This window comes from Dendrobates tinctorius, unplaced genomic scaffold, assembly GCF_039654945.1.
Source record: "Dendrobates tinctorius isolate UK_male_01 unplaced genomic scaffold, ASM3965494v1 ptg000164l, whole genome shotgun sequence".
NCBI lineage: Eukaryota > Metazoa > Chordata > Amphibia > Anura > Dendrobatidae > Dendrobates > Dendrobates tinctorius.
In genome coordinates this window covers 565,001-586,707 of record NW_027361831.1, presented here as the reverse complement: position 1 = coordinate 586,707, position 21,707 = coordinate 565,001, and the positions used below count along the sequence as shown (strand labels likewise).

At 40.7% G+C, this 21,707-nt stretch overlaps 1 protein-coding gene and 1 long non-coding RNA gene across 4 annotated transcripts in view; one reads left to right on the top strand and one right to left on the bottom strand.

The window, feature by feature from the left end:
• LOC141053019 (uncharacterized) overlaps window positions 1-19,149 on the top strand; it is a 65,052-nt gene extending 45,903 nt beyond the window's left edge. The window contains exons 2-3 of the long non-coding RNA XR_012220944.1: window positions 16,657-16,792; window positions 18,501-19,149. This is a non-coding gene — a long non-coding RNA (uncharacterized lncRNA). The remainder of the gene's footprint in view (window positions 1-16,656; window positions 16,793-18,500) is intronic.
• Window positions 9,838-21,707, bottom strand: part of LOC141053013 (uncharacterized) — a 230,009-nt gene continuing 218,139 nt past the window's right edge. For all 3 annotated transcript variants that reach the window (XM_073550343.1, XM_073550342.1, XM_073550344.1), the window contains exon 7: window positions 9,838-14,018. In XM_073550343.1, coding sequence (XP_073406444.1) covers window positions 12,619-14,018 — 1,400 coding nt within the window. In that variant the 3' untranslated portion in view covers window positions 9,838-12,618. The remainder of the gene's footprint in view (window positions 14,019-21,707) is intronic.

Below are 21,707 nucleotides of genomic sequence, written 5' to 3'. Positions count from 1 at the left end.
TCTGTTAAAAAGGTTTGTTGAGCCAGTAGTTCCTGTGGTGGCACCTCCTGACCCTGTATTGGTTGAAGGTAATGTAGAATATGAGGTTGAGAAAATACTGGATTCTCGTCTGACTAGACGGAGACTCCAGTATTTGGTTAAGTGGAAGGGTTATGGCCAGGAGGATAATTCTTGGGTCTCTGCATCCAATATTCATGCCGAAAGATGGGCCCGATGAAAAGCACGAACCAATCCTGATCACCCTAGTGGCGTGGATGAGGGTTCGGTGACCCCTCCTCAAGGGGGAAGTACTGTTGTGAGTTCATTTTCTCCTTCACCTTTGATGTCTGATGAACTCCCTCTGCTGGTGAAAGGAGGTAGTGAAATTGATTGGGATGGGAGGAACCTGTCATTTGAACTGGTGGAGGATGATTGGACATCCGGAATCTCTGAGTGGATATAAGGCAGCCGACGCCCTGCAGGGTTGCTGGTGATCCTTTCTGCTCTGAGCTTTTGTATCCAGTTTAGCTCCTGTCTACTAAAAGCTAAGTTTTTGCCCTGCTATTTTTCTATGAGATTTTGTCTGTTTACTTAGTGTTTGTGTTCAGCCAGCCCTTGCTGGGACTGGCTGAATTCCATTTTTGTCTCTGTTCAGTTGATCTCTTTGCTCTGTTTTCAGAATATACCTGAGTGCTGATATAGTGAGTTTGAAGTCTAGCGACCTCAGGGCCTTTTTTCCTATCTGACAGTTGGGATAATTTTGGAAGGGTTTTTGCGGATTGCAGCCAGCATCTTTTCTGTCCTGTCCTATCTAGTTAGTTGGGCCCCATCGTTTGCTCAGCCTGTCTTTCTGTCTGTGTTTTCATGTTTTTCACTGACAATACATGTTGGGGGCTGTCTATTGCTTTGGGGTCTGCTCTGGGGCAGTTTAGATTTCCCCTTTCTTTCTTTAGGCTTATGTAGTTCTCCGGCTGTGAACGAGGGGTCTAGGACCACCGTAGGAACCCCCCACGGCTACTGTTAGTTGTGGTGAATAGGATCAGGGGTCTGCAATCCGCTAGTTACCAACCTCCAGTTTTCTGGACTTAGCTTATATTTTTGTTTTTTCCTCCTCCGGTGACTCATTCACAACAGGGCAGCATATGAGGGGTATACTATGGAGCACCTTATGGGGCAGTATATATGGGGGTATACTATGGAGCACCTTATGGGGCAGCATATGGGTGGTATACTAGGGAGCACCTTATGGGGCAGCATATGTGGGTATACTATGGAGCACCTTATGGGGCAGCATATGGGGGGTATACTATGGAGCACCTTATGGGGCAGTATATATGGGGGTATACTATGGAGCACCTTATGAGGCAGCATATGGGGGCATAAACTATGGGGCAACATTTCGGGGCATAAACTATGGGGCAGCATAAGGGGGCATAAACTATGGGGCAGCACATCGGGGCATAATCTTTGGAGCAGCATATGGGGGCATAATCTATGGAGCATTTTATGGGGCCATAACCTTAATGGAGCAGCATATGGGGCATATTATTCTATGGAGCATCTTATAGGGCCATTATTGACCTTTGTGCAGGATTATATGGGGCGTATTTTGTATGGAGCATCTTGTGGGGCCATAACCTTTATGAAGCATCTTATGGTGCCATAACCATTTATGGAGCATCTTATGGGGCCAAAACCTTTATGGAGCAGCATATGGGGCATATTATTCCATGGAGCATCTTATGTTGCCATTATTAACCTTTGTGCAGCATTATATTATATTTTGTATGGAGTATCTTATGGGGCCCATCATGAACTGTATGAAGCATTATATGGGGCTCCTGATTCGTATGGATATTCAAAAGCATTTAACCTACTGATGTCTCAATTAATTTTACATTTATTGGTATTTGTTTTTATTTTTGAAATTTACCAGTAGCTGCTGCATTTTCCACCCTAGGCTTATACGCGAGTCAATAAGTTTTCCCAGTTTTTTGTGGCAAAATTAGGGGGTCGGCTTATACACGAGTATATATTTATATCTTGAGATAGCTCTAAATAAACAGGGTGTATGAATTTCTGTGTATTATAATAACAGGCTCTGGATTATTGCAGGGCCCTGCACAGCATAGTGTCCACAGCGCCTGCGGAGACAGCGATAAGGGTCTAGGGACTCTTATAGTGGTGGCACCGACGAGTCTGGCTTATTATCAGTGGGGGAGTGCAGGGCTCGTCTTTCAGAGCACACACTGCACATCTCCCCTCAGTGTCCCCCGGGCATATGCTCACCGTCCGACGGCAATGTGAGGATGAGGTCAGGTGTCGCTTCTTCCTGCTGGAGTGTGCCTCAGAAAATGGCTGCCGCCTCACGCAGGCCCCGCCGTCCGCCCAGAAATCCACATCGTTCGGATCACCAGAGCCTCTTGTCACTCTCCCATGGGGCCAAAAGCTTCCCGGAGCCTGGGGAGTCCCAGTATTTGTAAGTATGCTGCGCTGAGATGATTTAGAAGGCAGGATTATGGGAGCTTTGCCAGGACATGTCCTCTCTCCTCCACTACATAGCCACACCCCCAAGTAAATATATATCTATAGTCATTTTTTTTTACATTTTAAAAATTAAAAAAAGGAAAATGGAAAACTGGAAAAGTTTGGGCACCCTTGGAGTTTTGTTTGCTCAGATAACTTTGACCAAAGTTTCAGACCTTAATAAGCCTTAGTAAACTTTTAAATTTTTGAAGTTACCCAAAAATTTAAAATAAGCAATACATTTCATTCAACTTCACAACTGTGTCCCACTTGTTGTTGATTCTTCACCAAAAATTTACATTTGGTATCTTTATGTTTGAAGCATGATATGTGAGAAAAGGTTGAAAAGTTCCAGGGGGCCAAATACTTTCGCAAGGCACTGTAGATAAGAAAGAATAGACAGACAGATAGAAATAGATAGAAAGAAAAAATAGATGGGCCAATAAATCATACTTATTTTTGCTATTGGAGTGTGGCCTTCATTTTTTTGGGCTATAGCATGAGGTTTGGTACATACCTGGAAGGATTTTTTGCACCCTTTGTTTTCTTTTGGTGCTGCTTTTTGTTTTCTTTTTCTAGACAGAAAGAATAGACAGAATAATGCACACAACTTCAAAAATTATTGGAGAAAAAAGGATGACAACCAAAAAAATACAAAAATATTTTTATTGTAAATTTTTTGTTATATATATATACTGTATATCCATAAGAATCATATCAAGAAATGAAAACCACAAATCTAAGGACACGGATCAAGGGACATGTAGTAAATGCCCCGGTTATTTTCACATAAAAAAATGGTAAAATATATACATATATATATATAGAATCATAGAATCGTAGAGTTGGAAGGGACCTCCTGGGCCATCTGGTCCAACCCCCTGCTCAAAGCAGGATTCGCTAAATCATCCCAGTCAGATGTCTGTCCAGCCTCTGATTGAAGACTTCCATTGAAGGAGAACTCACCACTTCTCATGGCAGCCTGTTCCACTCATTGATCACTCTGTCAAAAAGTTTTTTCTAATATCTAATCTGTGTCTCCTCCCATTCAGTTTCATCCCATTGCTTCTAGTCTTTCCTTGTGCAAATGAGAATAAAGATGATCCTTCTACAATGTGACAGCCCTTTAGATATTTGTAGACAGCTATTAAGTCTCCTCTCAGTCTTCTCTTTTGCAAGCTAAACATTCCCAAATCCTGCAACCTTTCCTCATAAGACAGGGTTTGCAGACCGGTCACCATTCTGGTCGCTCTTTTCTGAACTTGCTCCAGTTTGTTGATGTCTTTTTTAAAATGTGGTGCCCAAAACTGGAGACAATATTCCAGATAAGGTCTGACCAAAGAGGAGTAGAGGGCAATGACTTCACGTGATTTACTAATACTGACCTACAAGGCCATGTACAACCTGTCTCCTCCTTACATCTCTGAACTAATCTCTAGATACCTCCCCTCACGTAATCTCCGGTCCTCCCAAGACCTCCTCTCCTCCACACTTATTCGCTCCTCACCCAACCGCCTCCAAGACTTCTGAATAGCCCCCATCCTCTGGAATTCCCTGCCCCAACACGTCCGGCTATCAACCACACTCGGATCCTTCAGACGGAACCTGAAAACCCACCTCTTCAGGAAAGCCTACAGCCTACAGTGATCCCTGCTGCCTCCTCACCACTACTGGAGCTACCGCCTCACCATCACTGGAACCGCTGTAACCCTCCAACCTTCTGTCTCCTTCCCCACCTGTTATGAATGAGTCACCGTAGGAGGCAAAAACAGAAATGCTAGCTAAGTCCAGAAAACAAGAGAATTTGGCAGCTATCGGATTGCAGACCCCTGAACCTATCAACAACTAGCAGTAGCCGTGGGGGGTTCCTACGATGCCCTAGACGCCTCGATCACAGCCGGAGAACTGCCTAACCTAAAGACAGAAAGGGAAATCTAAACTGCCCCAGAGCAGACCCCAAAGCAATAGGCAGACCCCAACATATAATGACGGTGAAGCAAGAAGAAAAAACACTAACACAGATAGAAAGATAGACTGAGCAAATGATGGGGCCCAAGCTAACTAGATAGGACAGGATAGGAAAGCTGCTGTCTGCAATCCGCGAAAAACCCTATGAAAATAAGAGCCAACAGACTGACAGGGAAAAAGGCCCTGAAGACGCTAGGCTTCAAAAAGACTATGTCAGTACTCAGGTATTTTCTGAAGACAGAGCAACCGACAAAAAAGGAATTCAGCTCACCCCAGCAGGGAATGGCAGAATCCAGAAAAGCAAGGCAAACTAAAACCAAAACACAAATGCAAAAAGGCAAAGCAGAAAACTTAGCTTTTGAGGAGCAGGAATCAGACTGGTCTCCTAGAATTCCACAGAGAAATCACCAGCGAGGAGGAAGGGCGTCGGCTGCCTTATATCCAGTCAGAGATCCCTGTCGCCCAGTCATCCTCTCCCAGCTCAAGTGCTTGGTAATCAGCCTCACTACCTTCCTTCACCAGAAGAGGGAGTTCATCAGACCTCAATGGTGAAGGGGAAAATGAACTCATAACACCCACCATCCTGTAGCATGTAAGCCCGAAAGGGCAGGGTCCTCTCTCCCCTCTATATCAGTCTGTGATTGTTAGTTTGTTTGCTGCAATCTGTATGTAACCCCTTCTCATGTACAGCACCATGGAACCAATGGTGCTATATAAATAATTAATAATAATCTAGACTGTATGCTTCTGTTAATACATCCTAGAATTGCATTTGCCTTTTTTGCTGCAGTATCACACTGTTGACTCATATTCAGTCTGTGATCTATTAGTATACCAAAGTCTTTTTCACATGTGCTGTTGCTTAGCCCTACTCCTCCCATTCTGTATATGCTTTTTTTTATTGCCCAGATGTAGTACTTTGCATTTTCCCTGTTAAAAACCATTCTGTTAGTTCCTGCCCACTGCTCCAGTTTATTTATATCTTTTTGAAGCCTCTCTCTCTTTTCTAGTATTCGCTATCCCTCCTAGCTTTGTGTCATCAGCAAATTTAATCAGTTTACCCTCAATTCCTTCATCTAAATCGTTGATAAAGATGTTGAACAATACAGGGCCCAGGACAGAGCCCTGTGGTACCCCACTTGAGACATTCTTCCAACTGGATGTGCAGCCATTTACGACCACTCTTTGGGTCTGTTCACTAAGCCAGTTATGAATCCACCTAACAGTTGCCTTGTCCATTCCATACTTAGTCATTTTTTCAATAAGGATTGTATGAGATACTTTGTCAAATGCTTTGCTGAAGTCAAGATATACTATATCTAAAGCATTTCCTTGATCCACCCAATCAGTGATTCCGTCATAGAATGAAATTAAGTTAGTCTGACATGAATTATTAGTTACAAGCCCATGCTGACTCTGTTTAATCACTTCATTCTTATCCAGATACTGACATACATGTTGTTTAATAATTTGTTCAAAGATCTTTCCTGGTATAGAAGTCAGACTCACCGGCCTATAGTTGCCTGGGTCCACCTTCTTCCCCTTTTTGAAGATAGGAACATTTGCTCTTCTCCAGTCTTCTGGGTCTTCTCCTGTTCTCCAAGAATTTTCAAAGATTATGAAGAGGGGTTCAAAAATTTCTTCTGCTATCTCCTTCAGTACTCTGGGGTGTAATTCATCTGGACCTGGAGACTTGAATTCATTTATGTTAGCTAAGTGTCTCCTCACTGTCTTTCTGTTTATAGATATCCTGGAATCTTCTATTCCCTTAATAGGACAGTGAAGAACAGTTGATGTTACATTTCCTTTCTGAGAGGAAACAGATGCAAAATAGGAATTTAAAAGTTCGGCCTTCTGAACATCCTGTCTTACCATTTCATCATTTTCATCCTGTAAAAATCCTATAGCATCTTTGACTTTTTTTACTTTTGACATATCCCCAAAATCCTTTATTATTGCTTTTGACATCTCCTGCAAGCCTCAATTCATTGTCAGCTTTAGTTAATCTGATTTGTGCCCTGCAGGTTCTGCAGACAGAATTATATTCTTCTTTAGATATGCCTCCCTCTTTCCATTTGATAAACATTTCTTTCTTCCTTTTTAGCATGTGCTTAAGTTCTGTGTTCATCCATCCTGGTTTCCTTAAATGCTTCCTATTCTTCCCTCTTTTCAGAATTGTTAACAATTGTGCTTTGAGAATTTCATTTTTCAAGATTTCCCATCCTTCCTGGACATTTGTGTTTTTAAGGATATCCAGCCATTGGATCCCTCCAATTCACTTTCTGAATCCCTTAAAATCTGCCTTTCTGAAATCTAACCTTGACGTCTGAGTCTTCACAGGTCTTCCTCCTCTAGTTATCCAAAATTCTAAAATAGCATGGTCGCTACCTCCTAGGGTCCCAGCGACTTTTACCTCCTCAACCATTTCCTCCCTGTTTATAAGGATTAGATCCAAGGTAGCAGTTCCCCTTGTTTTCTCCCCTACCTTTTGGAAGATAAAGTTGTCAGCAACAGAGGCTAAGAATCTGCTTGACCTGTTAGTTTTGCCTGAGATTCCCAACAAATGTCTGGATAGTTGAAATCTCCCATGACAACTATGTCATATTTTTTGGAGAACTTGGCCATTTGATGCATAAAGAGTTCATCCATATCTTCAGCTTGCACAGGCGGCCTGTAGTAAATGCCTACAATGGTGTCCTTTCCATTGTTCTGTCCTTGTATTCTTACCCAGTTTCCACAGAACTCCCAGTCTCTGAAGCTTCAATCTCTGTGCAGTTATACGCGTTTCTAACATACAATGCGACACCTCCTCCTCGTTTATCAAGTCTGTTTCTTGCAAATAAGTTGTATCCTTCTAGTCTTTTATTCCAATCATGTGTATCGTCCCACCAAGTTTCAGTGATTCCAATGACATCATATTTATTTTCCTGAGTTAGTAGTTCCAATTCTCCTTGTTTGTTGTCCATGCTTTGTGCATTAGTATAGAAACATTTTAGTTTGTGATTGGTTTCTCTTTCTCCAATATTTATATTAATTAAATTCTTTTGTCTTTGTTCTTCCTTTCCACTTCTAATAGCAGATTTCTCAATAGCATTTGTCAGGTGTATGGCTTTTTCTGGTCTTTTGCTTCCCTTCCCACATTGTTCTAGTTTAAAGCTCTCCTTACAAGTGTAGCAAGGCGACTTCCAAATACTTGTTTTCCAGGCTTCGTAAGGTGCACCCCATCTCTAGGAAGTAGTCCATCGTATAGGTAATTCCCTCCGTGATACAGAAATCCAAATCGTTGCTGGCGGCACCATCGACGTAGCCAGTTGTTCACCTGCAGAATCTTATTCCACCTCCTTGTTCCATGGCCATCCACTGCGAGGATGGAAGAGAAGACCACCTGCGCTCCCAGTTCTTTCACTTTCTTGCCTAAGTCTTCAAAGTCTCTGCAGATGGTTTCCAGGTCGTTTCTTGCAGTGTCATTTGTCCCCACGTGCAGTAGCAGGAATGGGTAGTCATCTGTTGGTCTGAAGAGTCCTGATATCCTGTCAGACACATCTTTAATTTTTGCACCTGGAAGGCAGCACATTTCTCTTGAAGTTATATCCGGTCTGCATATTATATTGTGATCTACAAAAATAATTGGTATAGCAACATTTCTGCAAAAATAAAAGGTCATAAATGTATATACCAAACCCCACAAGAAATGTTCAAACAATACTGTTATAAAATTAATATAAATTGCTAAGTGCATAAATGGGGTTAATCTTGTGCAAAAAAAGAAAACAAAAACTTTAAAAAAAAAATCCCAAGTATATTAAACTGATGATAAATCACACATTAAGTTGAAATCCTTGTGAGGTGATTCAAAAAGCGAGCCTAAAGTACAATAATACACACAGTGCGCTCTAAATGATCATATGTGAGCATGGTAATATATTAAAGAAAAAACAAAGAAAAAAAATGCAAAAAGATGCAGCAAACTGCAATAGTAGTAAGAAATCCCTGTGGGTGATTTCACAAACACGCCTAAAGTGCAATAGTACATGTAATGCGCTCTAAACAAACACAAGTGTGCATGATAAGAAAAAGGATGAAAAAGAAACAATAGACAGAAATAGACAGACAGACTAGACAGTCAGAATAGACATATGGAAAGGATAGATGGATATACAGAAATAGATTGACAGAAATAGCAAGGTGACATTAACCCCTTATTACCCCACTTGCCACCCCTACAGGGCAAATGGAAAGAGATGGGCAAAGCACCAGAATTGGTGCAGCTAATAGATGCGCCCTTTCTGGGCAACTGCGGGCTGCTAATTTTAGGCTGGGGGGCCAAGATCAATGGCCCCTTACCAGCCCGAGAATATCAGCCCTCAGATGTGAGCTTTAGTCAGGCTGGTTGTCAAAAATGGGGGGGACCCCACGCCGTTTTTTAAATTATTTAAATTTTAAAAAAAAGCGTGGGAACCCCTCTATTCTTGATAAATAGCCTTGCTGATGCTGACAGCTGAGGGTTGCAGCCCCTCAGCTGTGTTTTGCCTGGCTGGCTATCAAAAATAGTGGGAGACCCAAGGCCGTTTTTCTATTTTTATCATTTATATTCAGTGCAGGAGTGGCAGATGAATACTCACATCCGCCGCTCCTGCTCTCACTGCAATTAGTGGTAGTAGGTGTCAGATGATGGGATCAGTTGTCCCATCTGCTGACACCAGTGACCAGAGGTAAACTGAGCATGCTCAGATAAAGACGGAATCCGTCATTTGACGGACTATGACGGATCTGTCGCCCATAGGCGTCCATTCTAGCAGACGGACGGCGACAGATCCATCGCTGTCCGACTTTTTGATGGAGACAAAAACGTTCCTTTGTGCGTCGTCTCAAGAATTTCTGACAGATCCGTCAAAAGACGGATGAAACGTGCAGCCATCCATCGCTAATATAAGTCAATGAGAAAAAAACAGATCCAACGGTATCAGTCACTGGATCCGTTTTTTTCAAAATTCGACGGATTGCGACTGATCGCAAAAACTGATGTGAGAAAGGGGCCTTATGGTCTTGCTTGAGTATGGGAAAGATAGCACTTTACCGGATGCACTCAGACCTCCCTTTTGACAGCTGATGTCAGGATACTGTAAACAGTTCTGGCCAATAGATTGATGCTGATGTTTGAAATTAGTTTATTCAAACAGGCTTTCTGCCTAAAAAAAAAAATCTACCAATATAATTATTATACATCGTTTCTTTAGACTTCAGATACCATCAGATAACTGTAGAGGTAGGACTATATTCTCAGTAGACGTTGCAAAAGCATTTGACAGTGTTGAGTGGTCCTACCTACAATTGTAAATACAAATTTACACTGGACACGTGGAAAAAAGTGAGGTCAGACTTTTATTGTTTCTTGCACATAAATTGATTGATAACATTTAGATGTATTCAGTTGAACTCTTGTACAAAACCATTACTATAGGACAATTTGGTTACTAAAAAAAAAAAAAATCAAAATTAGAAAATATGTTGAAGGACCTTGTTTTGAGACAGAGAGCTGAGGTTGAGGACACTTTCTAAAAGTCGAGAAATAAAAAGGGAGGACTGGGAATTCTGAATGTATTTGTCTATTTCTTGGCTTCATAGCTGGGAACTTGGAAACTTATGAATTAGCAGGTTTGGATAAAATGAGTGACTCCTCAAATTCCATGCCTTGTAACATATTAACAGTTAGCAAAGCCGAAAAAAGACATTTGTCCATCCAGTTCAGCCTATATTCCGTCAGAATAAATCCTCAGATCTATGTCCTTCTAAAGAACCTAATAACTGTAAGATAAAATATTGTTATGCTCCAGAAAGATATCCAGGCCTCTCTTGAACCCCTCGACTAAGTTCGCCATCCCCACCTCCTCAGGCAAGGAATTCCAAATTCTCACTGCCCTAACAGTAAAGAATCCTCTTCTATGTTAGTGTAAAAACCTTGTCTCCTCCAGACACAGAGTATGCCCCCATGTGACCGTCACCTTCCTTGGTATAAACAGATCCTCAGAGAGATATTTGTATTGTCCTCTTATATACTTATACATGGTTATTAGATCGCCCCAGTCATCTTTTTTATAGACGAAATAATCCTAATTTTGCTAATCTCTCTGGGTATTGAAGTTCCCCTTCCCCTTTATTAATTTTGATGCCCTTCTTTGTAATCGCGCTAGTTCGATGATATCTTGCCTGAGTACCAGGGCCCAAAACTGTACACAGTACTCCATGTGCAGTCTAACCAGGTATTTGTACAGAGGCAGTATAATGCTCTCATCATGTGTATCCAGACCTCTTTTAATGCACCCCATGATCCTGTTTGTAATTTTTAAAACGTGTCTTAAAATTGAGAGAATTTGAAATTTAGATTGCAAAAGGTATACATAATATCACAGTTGTTGAAGAATCACAAAACTGAAACAAAAGACAGGAGTGCCAGCCGACAAAGCAGGAATTAAATGTATGCAGATCAGATTGCAAACCAATAGCTGACTCTTGTTTTGACTGCTTGCTCTCCTATTTTTTTGTTTCCATATTGTACTTGCCAACAAGGGGTCCAGAATGAGGACAATCGGCTTATGGTAGCAGCTGGCTGACTATAAAGGATTTAATTTTTCGTCTTTTGTAAATTCTTTCTTTGTTGTCCACATCCTTTTGTGTATCCTTTTTGTGTGTCCAGGGTTCATTCAGAAGCGCTTCAACATAGCCTCTTTTTTTCTGTTATCTAAGTTGTTCGAGAATAGAAGGATAAGGACGATAGAGTTAGAGTTCTTATTCAATCTAGAAAACAGCCACCGGTTAAGGGTGAAATTGTTATGTGAAGCCTTATAGAGATAAAGGGACATATTTTGGGAAAAATAAACTAACAGTTATAACTTTGTTAGTGAGAAATTGCAGTAATAAGAGAATTGTATCCAGGCTTTATAATGCCATAATGAGAAAACATGATTGGCCGACTTCTGCTCCAGCAAAAAGTAAATGAGAGAAAGAAGTAACACCAATGAAAGAGCAGTTCTCTCGAATACCCAGACGAGTATCTCTACTTTCTAAAAACAATTAATTTGGCAATTATTTAACACTTGAGGTATTGCCAAAGATGGGGTAACAAAAAGGACCCTGAGTTTCGGAAATGTCAGATTATGTTGGAACACGTACTATATGTAATTGTTATGCTATAAAATGTAAATTTGTGGGTGTCAAGTTATTGAGACAAGGAGATAAGTGTTTAAAATCAAAGTCCCCTTAGTCCCAATAATATGTGTATTGGGGGATAAGTTGGGAACTGATTCCCTTCTCTAACACGGAAAGTTACTTAAATAGATCATACAAGATGTTCCTACCAAGTAGGAATGGATTATAGATGTAAATAGCAATTTACAATATGAACAAGTTCATTATTGTAACATAGAAAAGATAAAGACGTTGTTCACACACGCAGATTGTGGATTATAAGGAACTGTAATCACAGACAGATATGTGAGATTGTGGGTTAAGAGGAGGAGGAAATGTAGGGTAATTTCTTGTGGAGGGAGTTTGCAATACTCTTGTCCACATAGTGAATATATAAATATATACCTGAACTATTTCAGTGCAGATGGAATGTTGCATTTGATTTGCTTTTTAGGTAACATATCTATTAGTAACTGCATCTGTGTTTTAAATTAGAATCCCTTTCTCCCTTACTTATGTCATTACTACGACTGTCTGAAATGTGTTTTCTTGTACTGTTTGTCAAAATATTTGAGGTTTTTTTGATGGTCAATAAACTATGACTGTTAAGTCAACCATTTATTACCTTTTAGGTGTGATTATGTCTTCTCCCTGTGAGATTTGCGATGTTCAAGAAGATGCCATTTGCGAATAAAAAATTTACCGCATTCAGAATATGCAAATGGATTCTCCCATGTGTGAGTTCTCTGGTGTTTAACAAGATTTGACTTATTTGCCCAACATTTCCTGTATATTGATCAATAATCCTGTGTGATTTCTCTGGTGAATGACTAGATGATTTCTGGTTAGTGTTCCATATTCAAAATGTGAGATTCTCTCCTGTGTGAAGTTTCCGATGTTTAACAAGAATTGTTTGAACTGCAAAACGTTTCCCACATTCTGAACATGAAAAAGGTTTCTCTACCGTATGTGAGTACCCTCATGTTTCTCAAGATGTGATTTCTGAATAAAGCATTTCCCACATGTTGCACATGAAAATGGCTTCTCCCCTGTGTGAATTCTTTGATGTTTCACAAGAGCTGATTTCCGAATAAAGCTTTTCCCACATACTGAACATGAAAATGGCATATCTCCTGTGTGAGTTCTCTGATGTGCAGCAAGATATGATTTACTTGAAAAAGATTTCCCACATTCTGAACATGAACAAGAATTCTCCCCTGTGTGAATTTTCTGATGTGTCACAAGACTTGATTTCTGAATAAAGCATTTCCCACATGTTTCACATGAAAATGGATTCTCTCCTGTGTGAGTTCTCTGATGTGCAGCAAGATATGTTTTACTTGAAAAACATTTCCCACATTCTGAACATGAAAAAGGCTTCTCCCCTGTATGACTTCTCTGGTGGAAAACTAAACCTGAACCGCTTTTACAAACTTTCCCACATTCTGAACATGAAAAGGGTTTCTCCCCTGTGTGACTTTTCAGGTGTGTAGCAAGACTTGATTGTCGTGTAAAACATTTCCCACATTCTGAGCATGAATATGGCTTCTCTCCTGTGTGAACTCTCTGGTGAAGAATAAGTTCTGATTTCTGTTTAACACATTTCCCACATTCTGAGCATGAAAAAGGTTTCTCCCCTGTGTGAGTTATCTGGTGATAAACAAGACTTGATTTTAATCTAAAACATTTCCCACATTCTGAGCATAAAAAGGGCTTCTCCCCTGTGTGAATTGTCTGGTGTGCAATAAGCTTTGTATTCCTTACAAAACATTGCCCACATTCTGAACATGAAAAGGGCTTCTCACCTGTGTGGATTCTCTGGTGTGTAATAAGATGTGACTTCATTACAAAACATTTCCCACATTCTAAACATAAAAAAGGTTTCTTCCCTGTGTGAGTTGTCTGATGGACAGATAAAGATGATCTCCGATTAAAACATTTACCACATTCCAAACATGAAAAGGGCTTCTCTCCTGTGTGAATTCTCTGGTGTGTAATAAGCTGTGTCTTCCTTTCAAAACATTTTTCACATTCTGAACATGAAAAAGGTTTTTGCCCGGTGTGATTTTTCTGACGGGAAAAACATTTTTCATTCTTTGAATTTGAAAATGGCTTCTTTTTTGTAAGAGCAATCTGATTTTTAATGCCTCTTTTGTGGGTTTTATTTTTCTGAATAATTTTTGAAGCATTCGGAGATAAGTCTTGTTTAGAAGGATCAGATGATAGATCTTTGCTGTGAAGGGATGATGAAATATCTGGAGTAATGGCATTCACTTCAGTTATATTTTGTGTGATATCACGATCATCTGATTTAAGAACTGAAAATGTCTGATGTCCCTCTGATCTCCGGGTACAGTCATCTGCCAAGAATAAAACCAATAATTTAATAAAGAATCCTTAATTATATTTTTTAATTTCTAGATAAATTGCAATTTCTATGGACATTTTATGTAGAAAAATTATTTTACCAAGACAAAAACAGTTCACAATCTAAGAAACCTCAGAGAACGAACCAGTAGACCACGAAATTCGACTATCTTTGCACAAACTACCTCTGTAATATTGGAATAAAAAGCCACCAAAAAAATGATATGTGGGTCAAAATGAGAAAAACTTTTTTTTACTCATCCTCCATAAACAAACCCCTACTCAGGTCCATCAACTTTCAATGGAAAACTAGAGGGTTTGCTCAAGGATTCTTGAAAAGCAATAACCAATCTAGCAAATACCATTCTCCAAAGACAAAATGTCTCCCTCGCTTCTGAGCCTTGGCATATGCCCAAACACTGTTAAGTGTACATATTTTTGGCATTGCTGCACTGAGAAGAACCCACTTAAACATTTAGGCTGTGTGCACACGATGCGGATATCCAGCGCATCCGCAGCGGATTTTACGGCGCAGAAATGTTGCATATCCGCATTGTGATGTACAGTAGCATTGTAGTCAATAAAAAAAAAACCCGCTGTGCAGATGCTGCAGATTTTTCCCCGCGGTTTTCCTGCGGTACAAAATCCGCAGCATGTTACTTTTGTGCGGTTTTCCACCTCCCCTGTCTCCAAATCCGCAGGGGGAAAACCACAGTGAAAAACCGCAAGAAAACCGCATTAAAAATGGAAGAAATCCGCAGGAAAAATGCAGGTCATTTGACCTGCGGATTTCTTCAATTCTGCGCGGAAAAATCCGCAGGGCCATAAAGTACGTCTGCACTCAGCCTTATGGTGTGCATGTCTCTATAAGCACGAGCTGGGCAATATGTATCGGGCACTAAAATGGCATATTTACAATTTTTCCTCTGCACCATCAATTATGTGCAGTTTCCAGAAAGTGCCTGCGCTGTCAAAATAGTGACTACTCCTATGAATTCCATTAGGGAAATTGAATCACTTTATCAGGTTTTTTACTGTTCCAGCAAAATCTGCTTTCCCATAGCCGAAATGCCGTTTCTTCAGCTCTAAGCCCTGCCATGTGCCCAGACAGTAGTGTGCAACAATACATATAGTATTATCAGATTTATGACAAGATTTAAAATAAATTGCGGGATCTATGTTGCATTTTGGTGCGCTTGGAGCACAGTCAAAAGGGCGCAGCGCACGCAAAATCCTACTAGCACACGGTCTGCGCACCCTATGCTAAAGATAGGGTGCGCAGATTGCATGCAGCGATGTGCGATAGTAGGGAGATGACCAGAGGGGGCGCAGCAGGGGCAGGGCTTAGAGATCAAATACGCTAGTGTGAAACTAGCCTAACACTACTTAAGGCTAAAACAAAATGAATTTATACTTGTCATCTCTGCAGTCCCACTTCTTTCATTTGTTCTTACAAATTAGTGTTTTTTTTTGTTTTGTATTATCTCCATAAAGATTAATTTCATTTGAACTTATACTTACATATATTAATAGGACCCTATTTTGGCTATTTGTCTATATGTTCATTCTACCTCCCAAATTCAGAATAAGTTCTCATTTATCCTGCGCTCTCCACTGAGCGCTTACATTGGGGTTTCTGTGTAAATCTTCAAAACCGCAATTCTCTGGCATGAGCTGCAAACTCATTTTTTTCTAGTAGTTAAGGGTATGTTCCGATGGTCAGTATTAGGCAGCGCTTTGGACGCAGAAAATGTCCGCTCAGTCCAAAGCACTGCCCGCTTTTGAACACAGGCGATTCCGCATATATTCATTGAACCGTGCAGAAACACCGCGCCATATAGATTGGACGGTGATATTTATCTTGCAGAGACTGAGTGTCTCCGCAAGATAAATAGACATGCTGCGGTCTGGAAAGACACACCGCATGTGCGTCTACGCAGGGAAGCCAGAGGCGTCCGTGCATGCATAGTGGAGATGGGATTTCATCAAATCCCATCCTCTATGCTGTAAAATCTGGCCGCTGTGGATGCATGCAGCATCCAACCTGCAGCACTTACTGACCGTGGGAACATACCTTAAGTGTGCTGAAGAAAAGTAAATCACTTCCTCAAAAGACTTTGATCATTATGCTCAAACAGATAACTTTGCTCTTCACCTCTACAAACAAGCCTGCTTTACCACGCTGATCACCTCAGATTGTTACGCAAGTAGGATTAAAGGATTCCATTTTGTTTCCTTACTTGCAGATCAGACGTTCTATTCAGTCTTCACCCCGGCTTTTCATTTTGGGGGAACATATTTCATGGATAACCCCCTGCTCAAAGCAGGATTCACTAAATCATCCCAGACAAATATCTGTGCAGCCTCTGTTTGAAGACTTCCATTGAAGGAGAACTCACCACCTCTTGTGGCAACCTGTTCCACTCATTGATCACCCTGTCAAAAAGTTTTTTTTTATAAAATCTAATCTGTTTCCTCCCATTGCTTCTAGTCTTTCCTTGTGCAAATGAGAATAATGATGATCCTTCTACAATGTGACAGCCCTTGAGATATTTGTAGACAGCTATTAAGTCTCTCAGTCGTCTTTTTTGCAAGCTAAACATTACCAAATACTGTAACCGTTCGTCATAGGACATGGTATGCAGACCGTAAATAGAAAAATGGCAAACAGCACTTACAGGATCAGGGAGATGCACGCTCACAGTCCAAAGACCCAGTCGGACAACAGGAATCCCAATGAAAAGAAGAAGAGCAGCATCCAATCCAGGTGAGAAATGTATAAATTTATTCAGCCATGAAGAAATGCAACGTTTCAACCACCAAGTGGTCTTTTTCAAGCTTGAAAAAGACCACTTGGTGGTTGAAACGTTGCAACAGCACATGTATTAACAGAAGCATACAGTCTAGATTACGTGAAGTCATTATTTCCCTCTACTCCTCTTTGATCAGACCTCATCTGGAATGCTGTGTCCTGTTTTGGGCACCACATTTTAAAAAAAGACAAACAAACTGGAGCAAGTTCAGAATGGTGACCGGTCTGCATACCATTGAAAAGAAGAAGAGCAGCATCCAATCCAGGTGAGAAATGTATAAATTTATTCAGCCATGAAGAAATGCAACGTTTCAACCACCAAGTGGTCTTTTTCAAGCTGGATTGAAAAAGACCACTTGGTGGTTGAAACGTTGCATTTCTTCATGGCTGAATAAATTTATACATTTCTCACCTGGATTGGATGCTGCTCTTCTTCTTTTCAATGGTATGCAGACCGGTCACCATTCTGAACTTGCTCCAGTTTGTTGATGTCTTTTTTTAAAATGTGGTGCCCAAAACAGGACACAGCATTCCAGATGAGGTCTGATCAAAGAGTAGAGGGAAATAATGACTTCACGTAATCTAGACTGTATGCTTCTGTTAATACATGTGCTGTTGCTTAGCCCTATTCCTTCCATTCTGTATATGCTTGTTTTAATTTTTATTGCCCAGATGTAGTACTTTGCATTTTCCCTGTTAAAAACCATTCTGTTTGTTGCTGCCCACTGCTCCAGTTTATTTATATCTTTTTGAATCCTCTCTCTCTTCTCTAGTATGAGCTATCCCTCCTCGCTTTGTGTCATCAGCAAATTTAATCAGTTTACCCTCAATACCCTCAATTCCTTCATATAAATCATTGATAAAGATGTTTGACAATACAGGGCCCAGGACAGAGCCCTGCGGTACCCCACTTGAGACATTCTTCCAACTGGATGTGCAGCCATTTACGACCACTTTTTGGGTCCGATTACTAAGCCAGTTATGAATCCACCTAACAGTTGCCTTGTCCATTCCATACTTAGTCATTTTTTTCAATAAGGATTGTGTGAGATACTTTGTCAAATGCTTTGCTGAAGACATAGTATATCTACAGAATTTCCCTGATCCACCCAGTCAGTGATTCTGTCATAGAAGGAAATTAAGTTAGTCTGACATGACTTATTAATTACAAACCCATGCTGACTCTAGTTAATCAATTCACTCTTATCCAGGTACTTACATACATGTTGTTTAACCCCTTAGTGACAGCCATTTTGCAGCTTAATGACCAGGCTAATTTTTACAATTCTGACTACTGTCACTTTATGAGGTTATAACTCTGGAATGCTTCAATGGATCCCAGTTATTCTGAGAGTATTTTTTCGTGACATATTGTAGTTCATTTTTGTGGTAAAATTTCTTCGATATGACTTGCGTTTATTTATGAAAAAAAAGGAAATATGGCTAAAATTTTGCAATTTTCAAACTTTAAATTTGTATGCCCTTAAATCAGAGACATATGTCACACAAATTTCTTTTTAAATACCATTTCCGACATGTCTACTTGACATCAGCACAATTTTGGAAACAAATTTTTTATTGTTAGGAAGTTATGTGTTAAAAGTTGACCAGTGATTTCTAATTTTACAACAAAATTTACAAAACCATTTTTATTTTTTTTTAGGGACCACCTCACATTTGAAGTCACTTTGAGGGGTGAACATGATAGCAAATACCCAAAAGTGACACCAATCTAATGGACCCCTCAAGGTGCTCAAAACCAGATTCAAGAAGTTTATTACCCCTTCACATGCTTGACAGGAACTAAAGCAATGTGGAAGGAAAAAAATAACATTTAACTTTTGTTTGCAAAAAAATTATTTCAGAACCAATTTTTTTTTTATTTTCACAAGTGTTAAAAAGAGTAAATGAACCACAAAATTTGTTGTGCAATTTCTCCTGAAATATATTTTTACAAGGGTAAAAGGAGAAATTAGACCCACCAAGTTGTTGTGCAATTTGTCCTGAATATGCCCATACCCCATATGTGGGGGTAAACCACCGTTTCGGCGCACGGCAGAACTCAGAAAAGAAGGAGCACCGTTTGACTTTTTCAATGCAGAATTGGCTGGAATTGAGATTGGACGCCATGTTGCGTTCAGAGAGCCCCTAATGTGCCTAAACAGTGGAAACCCCCAACAAGTGATCTCATTTTGGAAAGCAGACCCCTTAAGGAACTTATCTAGATGTGTGCTGAGCACTTTGAGCCTCCAAGTGCTTCACAGAAGTTTATAACAGAGCCGTGAAAATAAAAAAATTTTTTTCCACAAAATGATCTTTTCGCCCCCAAATTTTTATTTTTACAAGGGTAAAAGGAGAAATTAGACCCCCCAAGTTGTTGTGCAATTTGTCTTGAGTACGCTCATACCCCATATGTGGGGGTAAACCACTGCTTGGGCGCACGGCAGAGCTTAGAAGGGAAGGAGCACCATTTGACTTTTTCAATGTAGAATTGGCTGGAATTGAGATTGGACGCCATGTCACATGTGGTATGTCACTCTCCACAAGGAGACACCTTACCCCTTAGACCTCCGTCCAGAGCCTCTCACCTAGCCAAATCAGATCTCATACTTTGCACTGACGAGGGCCAATAGCCCGAAACACCGTGTCTGCAAATTGAGATTCTGATTTCCCTTTTATACCAAGTCATATTACAAGACTCGTTAAAGGGTTGATTGTGACTTGTAGGATCGCTACTACAAATAGGTGGTACTTTAGAGTTCAAGTCCGCTTTTTCTCTGAAGAGGCAATTTGCATATTACATGTCGAATTTGCAGAGCCCCTGATGTGCCTAAACAGTAGAAACCCCCCACAAGTGACCCGATTTTGGAAACGACCCCCGAAGGAGCTTATTTAGTTGTGTGGTGAGCACTTTGAACCCCCAAGTGCTTCACAGAAGTTTATAACGCAGAACCGTGAAAATAAAAATCATTTTTTTCCACCAAAAATGATTTTTAGCCTGCTATTTTTTTATTTTCCCAAGGGTAACAGGAGAAATTGGACCCCCAAAATTGTTGTGCAATTTGTCCTGAGTACGCTGATACCTCATATGTGGGGGGGAATCACTGTTTGGGCACATGGGAGAGCTCGGAAGGGAAGGAACGCCATTTTGGAATGCAGACTTTGATGGAATGTTCTGCGGGCGTCATGTTGCGTTTGCAGAGCCCATGATGTGCCCAAACAGTAGAAACCCCCCCCAAGTGACTCCATTTTAGAAACTAGACCTCCGAAAGAGAATATCTAGATGTGTGGTGAGCACTTTGAACCCCCAAGTGCTTCACAGAAGTTTATAACGCAGAGCCGTGAAAATAAAAAAAAATCATTCTAAGGGCCCATTACACACAACGATATTGTGAACGATATCGTTGCAAAGTCACCAGTTTGTTGATGTTGCAGCAATGTCGAAACATCGTTGTGTATGACATGTAGCAACAATCAGATGTCTGATCGTTAATCGTTGCCTGATGGTCTGGGCCATTTTTTGATCGTTAGTCTCCCGCTGGGCAGCACACATCGCTGTGTTTGACAGAGAGGGACCTTCGATCAGTGACGCTGGGAGCTGGTATCCAGGGTAAACAGCTGGTAACTAAGCCACGCGGCTTAGATACCCGCTGTTTACCCTGGATACCAGCTTCCTCGCTGGTCCTGATCGCTGGTGATTCTGTCTATGTCCCAGCGAACCCATTCACGTTGGATCGTTGGTGGGATCACTGGGACATTGAAGCGTGTAACGGGGCCCTAAGGCTAGTTTCACACTTGCGTACGGGCGAGGTGCGGAGGGCTGCAGACTTCCCCTATGCAGCTCCGCCAACGACCGCACCTCCTCCCATCAGCTCCGCCTACCTCAGCACGCGGCGTACATACTCTATCTTTTGCATTAGGTATGCAGGCCGTGCCGATGTATGCGGATGCCTCCACATGTGTCATTTTGAAGGTGCGGCGACCCGGGCTGAACGCAACGTGTTATTGGTATGGTCACCGCACCGTCAAAACGCAGCATGCGGAGGCATCTGCATACATCGGCATGGCCTGCGTACCCAAAGCAAAAGATAGGGTACGCACGCCACATGCCGAGGTAGGCAGAGCTGACGGGAGGAGGTGGGGCAGAGGACGGAGCTGCACAGAGGAATTCTGCAGCCCTCCGCACCTCGCCCGTACGCTAGTGTGAAATTAGCCTTACCCTAATTCCAACCCTAACCTTAATTCTAACCCTAAAGGAAAATTGAAAAAAAAAAAAATGTTCTTTAATATATCATATATATATATATATATATATATATATATATATATATATATATATATATATATATATATATACACAGTCATATGTAAAAGTTTGGGCACCCCTATTAATGTTAACCTTTTTTCTTTATAACAATTTTGGTTTTTGCAACAGGTATTTCAGTTTCATATATCTAATAACTGATGGACTCAGTTATATTTCTGGATTCAAATGAGGTTTATTGTACTAACAGAAAATGTGCAATCTGCATTTAAACAAAATTTGACCGGTGCAAAAGTATGGGCACCCTTATCATTTTCTTGATTTGAACACTCCTAACTACTTTTTACTGACTTCCTGAAGCACTAAATTGGTTTTGTAACCTCATTGAGCTTTGAACTTCATAGCCAGGTGTATCAAATCATGAGAAAAGGTATTTAAAGTGGCCACTTGCAAGTAGTTCTCCTATTTGATTCTCCTATGAAGAGTGGCATCATGGGCTCCTCAAAACAACTCTCAAATGATCTGAAAACAAAGATTATTCAACATAGCTTTTCAGGGGAAGGATACAAAAAGTTGTCTCAGAGATTTAACCTGTCAGTTTCCACT